This window comes from Cornus florida, unplaced genomic scaffold, assembly GCF_030987335.1.
Source record: "Cornus florida cultivar Cherokee Brave unplaced genomic scaffold, ASM3098733v1 CherokeeBrave_3.0.0_Hap2_Chr09, whole genome shotgun sequence".
Classification (NCBI taxonomy): domain Eukaryota; kingdom Viridiplantae; phylum Streptophyta; class Magnoliopsida; order Cornales; family Cornaceae; genus Cornus; species Cornus florida.
The window spans coordinates 52,710,750-52,719,066 of NW_026775579.1; the positions used below are offsets into that span (position 1 = coordinate 52,710,750).

At 35.7% G+C, this 8,317-nt stretch overlaps 1 protein-coding gene across 2 annotated transcripts; it reads left to right on the top strand.

The window, feature by feature from the left end:
* The first annotated feature begins 2,327 nt into the window (after positions 1–2,327).
* LOC132273932 (uncharacterized) lies at positions 2,328–8,317 on the top strand. Of its 2 annotated transcripts, none has more exons than XM_059775041.1 (5): positions 2,328–3,982; positions 4,510–4,672; positions 4,806–5,021; positions 5,155–5,319; positions 7,591–8,317. In XM_059775041.1, exons 1-5 carry the CDS (start codon positions 2,573–2,575, stop codon positions 7,971–7,973), a joined length of 2,337 nt encoding a protein of 778 aa, XP_059631024.1. In that variant the 5' UTR covers positions 2,328–2,572; the 3' UTR covers positions 7,974–8,317. The 2 variants fall into 2 exon arrangements, with proteins under 2 accessions (XP_059631024.1, XP_059631023.1); XM_059775040.1 differs by having other exon boundaries at positions 2,330–3,982; positions 7,588–8,316.

Consider the following 8,317-nt stretch of genomic DNA (forward strand, 5'->3'; position numbering starts at 1 on the left):
TAAATCTAACTTTTGCGTTTGTACACATGTTAGGTGGGTGGAACACAAGAATGGTGCTGAGTATTTTTAATCCGGTTGATTGCCAGAGAATTTTGAAGATCCCATTAAGCGAATTTTGTCAAATCTGCCTATCAATTGTTTCTTCAAGAGATGACTGGCAGAAGGATGACACAAAGGGGTGAAGGCAGCAGTAGTATGCATATTCATGTTCAGAATTTTTGGAAGAAACTTTGGAAAATCAGAGCCAAAACTAAAATCATCCATTTTTTTGTAGAGCTGCTGTATGAATGGAGTCCCCTACCCTAGTGAATCTAAAACAGAGAGGACTCACGGAGGAGGCAATATGCAAGAGATGTGGTTTAGCTGGGGAGTCCATTGAACATATACTTCTGGAATGCCCAATAGCTATGAAAGTTTGGAAACAAAGCCCACTGAGATTGGAGGTTTGTAGTTATACTCATCTTTCTTGGAATAGTTGGTTCAAGCCTCTGATAATTTTGTGGTCTAAATCTGATGAGTATGTTGGCATATATTTGTTGGAACTTATGGAAGTGTATAAATCTTTTGTTTTTTGAGGGAAAGATTTCATCTGAACATGAAGTTTGCTTTTTATCTTTGAATCAATGGGAGGAATTTAAAGCTGTGGTTATGGAAAATAAAGTACCAGTGGTTCATGGGTCAGCTATAAAGTTTATCAGATGGTGTCCTCCAACAATGGGCTGTTTCAAGATAAATTATGATGCTGCTTATCAGTAAGAGTCTGGTATAGCCAGCCACAGGGGGTCTAGTTGTGAGAAACTACAGATGGAAGCTTCGTAATGCTGGTACATGCTGTTGGGGCCCTGTTGATTGTGCTGTAATGGCTGAAGCTCTTGCTGCCAAACATGCCATTAAGTGGGCTGTTCAGTGGTGTTTTCTCGAACCAGATGTGGAAGGTGATTGCTGGGCTATATCAAAGTCTACTGTTAACCAAAGCTCCATTGCAGTTGTTCAAGAGGATGTTTGTTTTCTCTTGCAATTGCATTATCATCTCAATCTTTGTTGGGTGAATAGAGAGGGTAATATTGTTGCTGACATTGGTTATGTATGTCAGCATGCTTTCCATATGAATTTTTTTTGATGTTTATGATTCTGGAAAATATTGCTATGAATGGTTGTACTAATAATAAAAAAGAAATTACAATTGCATCATGCTATATTTTTTTTTCAAAGTAATTGAATTTTTTTTCAACATATCAGATCTACCGACTTTACTAACCTGTTAAAAAAATTAGTGTTGAAATACAAAATTATTACTTACAGCTACAGCAACTGCAGATGCGCAGAAAGTTCTCAACGCATTGGGCCCAACAACTCTTACCCAACTATCACGCATTCTTCTTTGTAGAAATCTCTAGTAGCCAAAGCCAACACCGTAAAGCTATTTCCACACACTTTCACTTTCGCTTCCCAAGCTTTCACCACTTTATTCACTCTTCCACCTTCTCTAGCTAGTAGTGGTAGTAGCCAACACCGTAAAGCTAATTCCACCCACCCGCTTTCACTTTACCCTTTTGTTCGTTTTCCTCTTTTTCTTTTAAGATTCCTCATGACTAGGTACTGCTTTTGCTTTTAGACTCTGATCAGTGGTGGCTCACCCCACCACCCCTCTTCTTTTACTTTTTGCTTAATTCGGATTTGGTGTAATTTCTGACTTAAACAATTCAATTTTTCTTAAAAAAAAAATTTGTAGTCACTCTTTTCTTTGTTTGGATCACTCACAGAAAGAGAGGGATGGTGATTTATTAATCCAAAAGCTTGCTCATTTCGAACTGGCAACGTTCCTCGTTGCGGTCAGGCCATCCTGTCTATTCTGGTGGTCCATTCGGACGCCTTTCGGCCTGGCACTTGGCATGATACTAGATTAAAGACTGGGTCTAGCTTTGCTATCAATTGTAATGGGTGGGCACTTCCTTATTTATCCAAAAGCTTAAGATGTTGGGTAGTACCCATTTATACCCACCCATTTATACCCAATCACTCTCACATCCGGATCTGATGTGGGACGAATACTCCTTACAATAATAGGAGTGTAATAGGTGGGGAGACTTGTGTTGTTTTTTTTTTTTTTTTGGAAGACTTGTTTGGTAGGTCGGCAAATGAAATTGAAATCAGTCTTATAATCATATAATTTCTTATTAATATTACATATGGAAGTACCGAATGGAATTTATTTTTTTAGACATATAAACATCATTATAAGGAAAATACAATTTGTACAAAATTTTGAAATGTTAATTTCTAGCTTGTTAATGAAAATTGTATTCAAATTTCTCAGAAAATACTCACATGAGGGCCAACAATTCTTACCCAACTGTGTCCAAGTTAATTTATTTTATCTATTTTATGGTGTAGTAGCCGACACTCTACAGCTTTCTTTTTCACCTTCTTCTCCACCACATTCTTCCCTCTCCTCTGTTCTTCCACCTTCTTCAGTCTTTGGCTTTCTGACTGAAACAATTTTTCTTAAATATATATATTTTTTTGTAGTCACTCAGTTATTGTTTTGGATCACAGAAAGAGGGAGACGGAGATGGAGATTACCTATAAACATTTCATCCACAGGCATGACTTGAAACGCTACGGCTTCAATTCATCCATATGGGAGGTTTGCAAAGGGTGCGGGGAGGCTATCTTCGGTAATTGTTATGGTTGCGAAAGATGCAAGTATTGGGTCTGCAGATCATGTTATAAATTGCCGCCAGAGATACGACACCCCTTTCACAAGGAACATCCACTCACTCTACTCTTTGAATCATCTTATGAAAGAGGTGCTCCTCGCTGCAATGCGTGCTCCGAGAAGTGTCAGGGCTTCATTTACAACTGTTTTGAATGTAAATTTGAGCTGGACGTTAAATGCGCTACGCTCATTCCCACTACCAAAAATCACTCGGAGGATGAGCAGCGGATGTTCTCTCACCCCCATCCATTGATTCCTTGCAATAGGGATAATAAGGATGTTGGTTTTTCATGCTCCATGTGCCACCTACCCATACCCATCAAGGCCATCATCTATGTTTGTTTAGATTGCCCCGTTATCATGGATGAATCATGTGCCCAACTCATACAGCAGATCACACATGACTTTCACCCTCATCCTCTCGCTCTCCAGAATTTTCGTTCTTTTTTCATGCATTTCTGCAACGCCTGTGGGGATTTTAAGAATGGTTTCCACTACAGATGTTCTGAATGTAATTTTAATCTGGACGTAAGGTGCGCTTCTCTGAAACCCAAAGCCATTGAAAACCAGCTCACATTCACCCACCGTCATGATCTGCTTCCCTGTGATTGTGATACCAAAGGGAATTTTAGTTTTCTCTGTGCTGCTTGTGCTATATCCATCGAGGATGGTACAGTCTATGTTTGTCTTGAATGCCAGCTTTTCCTACACAAATCATGCGCTGAATTGCCACCATTTATCAAACACCCCTTTCATTCTCCACACCGTCTTCAGCTCCAGGATAAAAAATATAGTGACCGTTCCTCATCATGCGCGGCATGTAAATGTTCTGTTTTAGGCTTCAAGTACTGGTGTGCCGAGTGTCACTTTGCAATAGATGTTGCATGTGCTTCGCTAAGCTACTCCACTTTCAAATTTGATCAACTTCACCACCATCCTCTTACTTTCTTCAGCCATAACTGGATTAGCGAAAATGAGTGCATTTGTGGACGTAGCCTAGGTTTGCCTTTTTTCCGTTGTGTGCCATGCGATTTCACTCTCAACTTGTGCTGTCTTCCCAAATTACCACATACAATTAAACATAGCTGTCATGACAGACATTCACTCACCCTCACTCGCTCTCCCGTCATTGACAATTCAGATGACGATGAAGACTCGGAATATTATTGTGACATTTGTGAGAAACGGAGAGGATACCATCATCCAACTTATTACTGTGAGGAATGTCACTATGTTGCTCATCTTAGTTGCGTGTATGATGAGGTACGCACTAATTTAATTTCAGCTATTTGATAGAGACCTACATTGCTCACTATTTGATTTCATTTCATGAGTTTTTCTACTCCAATTTTGGTCTTTGAACCACCATAACATTGTGTTTGGAATAGCAGGATTTTGATGGTTTTAAAATCGAATTTATGGTAATAATAAATATTATCTTTACTCTCATGAAAAATAATCAATTTCATGGTATTTGAAAATTACCAAATAGACTTTGCAATATGTCCAACTCTGCCCCTCTTTTAGTTTTCTAAATTTCAAATTATTGTAAATGCATAAATGAGATTTCATTTGATTTCCTTTTCTTTACTGAAATCCCAATCCTATAGATTCTGATTATATACTTCAAAAATGCATGTTGTGAATGAACAATCATTAAATAATAGCCCATTATATAATTATTGACATTCATCCTCACAAAGAATGGTTTTCACGGGTCTTATGTAAATTTTTTTTCTTACTTAACAATGTACTAGAACCAAATTCCTTAACTTTTGGTTGCTTGTCAGATTCATCCTTCACTGGAAAGAGAGTGGTCCTTGGCAGAAGACGAAGAGATTATAATGCTTCAAGCAGAGGTGGATGTACTGACTGCAACATTAGAGACACTAAAAACAAAATTGGATGAACTTAAGGGGAAATGTGCGCAACATATTAGTGACTACCAAGTTGGTAAGTTGTTTTATATTTGGTTGTATTAGAAGAAGTTATCATGTTTATTACTGGGTCATGTGAAGTTTGTTTATTTACGTCATGATTTGAGAATGGTCCTTGGCTAGTAGACTTGATGAGAAGAATGTTGCAGGGATAGTGGAAATGGAGATTAAAAAGGCATTTTTAAGTGCCACAATAGATGATCCTGCCATTGCTAAAGTAGATGAAGAAATTATAATGCTTCAAGCAGAGGTAGATCCACTGACAGCAAAATTAGAGACACTAGCAGCAAAATTGAAGACATTAACAACAAAATTGGATGAACTTAAAGAGATACGTAAACAACATATTAAAAACTATCAAGTTGGTAAGTTGTTTTGTACTTGGTTGTACTAAAAAATGTGATCATGTTTATTATTGCGCATGTGGAGTGTGATTAATATTCAACATGATTTGAGAATAGTCCTTAGCTAGTAGACTTGATGATAAGAATGATGCAGGGGTACTGGAAGTAGAGATTAAAAAAACATCAACATCAACATCAACATCTGCAATTGCTAAAGCAGATGAAGAGATTATAATGCTTCAAGCGGATGTAGATGCACTGAAAGCAACGGTAACAACAAAAGTGGATCACCTAAAAACGAGACGTGAGCTGCATATTGGTAGGTACCAAGTCTGTAAGTTGTTTTATGATCACTACTAGTTTTCATCTTGGTCATTGGGCATGTGGGGTGTGTAACATGATAAGTTGGAAGAAATTGATATTTCAAGTGATTCCAAGTGTTATGCTGGTTCACTTTAACCAAAGATTCATAAATTTATTAGATTTAGGTATTGTCAAAATTTTGATAACAAGGAAAACATAATTTATTCTGAATTTGATTTCACTTGCAACAACTATCTCCCCAATTTAGAGGACCTTACTGTCTCAATCATCCTTCGTATATGCTGCCCTCTCTCTTCTCTCTATTATATATCATTTTTTAGACAAAATAGGATGTTTAGTGAAAATCTCTAACTTGGTCGTAACAAAAGATGGTTAAATTATTCTTTAGTGAACATGGCATGCTGAAATTTATTGATTTAGTATTGTTCGTTTAAATTTGAGGAGAGCAATTTGCTTGGATGTGCGTATATCTCAGTGACACAGACTTTCCTATTTCTCTTTGCATACATATGTCGTACAAGTACAAAATATGAGTCAGCAGTCGAAACCAAATTGGAAACTTCAATCATTGACATGACATGATAGAAAAAGAAGAAAACTCAATTTTAATAGTAGAGATGAGTTTCCTAGAGAAGAAATAGATGGAAACCTTTTTCTTTTATCACATCGTATTTAATTTAATTGTGTATATTCTTTTAAAACAACATTAAATATTACACTATAATAAAACATATAATATATTTACATGCATAGAAACATGTCTATGCCACCTTATCCTTAGATTTGGCTTGTTTCTTATATTCCTTTTTGAATTCCCCATAGTAAAAGAGCCCTTAATATATATATATATATATATTCTTTCTTTATTTTTTTTCCCTCTGAATTCTTAGCATACGTTCAAAGCCTCAAATCTTGATAGGAATATAAGAAAATGCAACAATGTTGGAGCAAAGTTTATTTAAAGTAGAAAAGCAAAAAAAAAAAAAAAAAAAAAATTAAAAATTTTGTTTATTAGTCCAGTTTTTGACATTATATGTTACTGCATTTAGATATTAATTTCTAAGAAATTCCACATAGTAAAAAGAGCCCTTAATATGAAGAAGTTGTGATTTGGTGTCGTGTACCAGATTTAATGTGTGTAAATCGATCTGGGTGCATATGTGTGGGAATAGATTGACTGTGGACATATGTTGGCATATAGCCAACTACTTTTGATTAAGATGAAACATTCCTTCAATCTGCTACAACTCTTGGCTTCTCTTCCTGCTGCTGCACAAAGTGTGATTTATCTATCTATCTATCTATATATATATATATATATATATATATATATATTGAATATATACCATCACGCATGAATATCATAGAAATTCCTAACGATCACATAATTTGACATGGTCTCCGGTAGATATGGTTTGTATTTGACTGTGAGGCCTTCCTAAATTTCAGATCTTAGAATACATGTTCCTTCAATCTGCTACAACTCTTGGCTTCTCTTCCTGCTGCTGCACAAAGTGTGATTTATCTATCTATCTATCTATATATATATATATATATATATATATTGAATATATACCCTCACGCATGAATATCATAGAAATTCCTAACGATTACATAATTTGACATGGTCTCCGGTAGATATGGTTTGTATTTGACTGTGAGGCCTTCCTAAATTTCAGATCTTAGAATACATGTTCCTTCAATCTGCTACAACTCTTGGCTTCTCTTCCTGCTGCTGCACAAAGTGTGATTTATCTATCTATCTATCTATATATATATATATATATATATTGAATATATACCATCACGCATGAATATCATAGAAATTCCTAACGATCACATAATTTGACATGGTCTCCGGTAGATATGGTTTGTATTTGACTGTGAGGCCTTCCTAAATTTCAGATCTTAGAATACATGGACTTAAAATGTTCCAAAACACCAAGCATGATATAGCTAGGTACATGGACGCATCTTGCAGGTTTAAAGACATAATATAGTATAAGATAGTGTATTGGTAATGCTATTAATCTTTAAAAGTATACTCAATATTTATAGTTTAAATTAATTGGAATATGGTCAAAAAAAAAAAAAATGGAATCTCCAATGTCCAACTTCTTATTATATAGAATGCATGCCACTATGTTACTCACGTTCTATTCACCATCTGCACAATTTATGATTTTTCAAATATAAACATGAAGTGATATAATGTTGAATTAATAATGCAAAATTATGTTTTGACTCTATTGATGTTTCTTAGAAGGTATACCTTCATTTGGCACAAAGTTATCTTTGGACGTTCTTGACGACTGTGATGAGGTGGCTGAAGAAGAGGTTGAAGAAGACTCCAGCGTGAAAAGTGATGAGGTTGAAGAAGACTCCAGTGTGGAAAGTGAAGAAGATCAGGAGAGTGATGGTACATTCACCATCTCTGCTGAGCAAGATAAAGCAATAGAGGCACTCAAGAAAAAACGTGCAGAGCTAGATAAAGAAAAAGAGGCACTCAATAAAAAACTTGCACAACTAAATAAAGAAAAAAAGGCACTCAATAAAAAAGGTGAACAGCTGGATAAAGAAATAGATAAAGAAAAAGAGGCACTCAATAAAAAACGTGCACGCTTTATCTCAAGGTTTGTGCGCAAATGAGGGTTTCAGCATTGAGTCACTGTGCTAAGGTCTCTCTGGTGTGATGTTAGAAATGGGTAGTTAGCTTATGGGTACTTTAACAAATCACCCTTGTGGACCCATAACACCATCTTGACTTGGGCATTTTCACTTTGTTTGAATAACACCATATGATTAAAATATTTGTATCTTTTCCTATTTGTTTTGAGTTTGTGATATTCATATGAAGAAGATGCATTTGTCAAAGGCTTAAAGCTAAAAACTTTGTTCTGTTAATCACAAGCGTGATTGTGTATGCATCTGCATGTGTATTTTTCTTATTAAGGGACTTTTGTAATTAATTGCATAGATTAACTGCTTTTGCA

What these genes read in the sequence shown, in the direction of transcription:
- LOC132273932 (XM_059775040.1), top strand. Translation starts at nt 2,573, where the DNA reads ATGGAGATTACCTATAAACATTTCATCCACAGGCATGACTTGAAACGC. An exon ending in TTAGTTGCGTGTATGATGAG is followed by an intron (nt 3,983 to 4,509) that starts GTACGCACTAAT and finishes GTTGCTTGTCAG; the next exon opens with ATTCATCCTTCACTGGAAAG. An exon ending in TATTAAAAACTATCAAGTTG is followed by an intron (nt 5,022 to 5,154) that starts GTAAGTTGTTTT and finishes AGAATGATGCAG; the next exon opens with GGGTACTGGAAGTAGAGATT.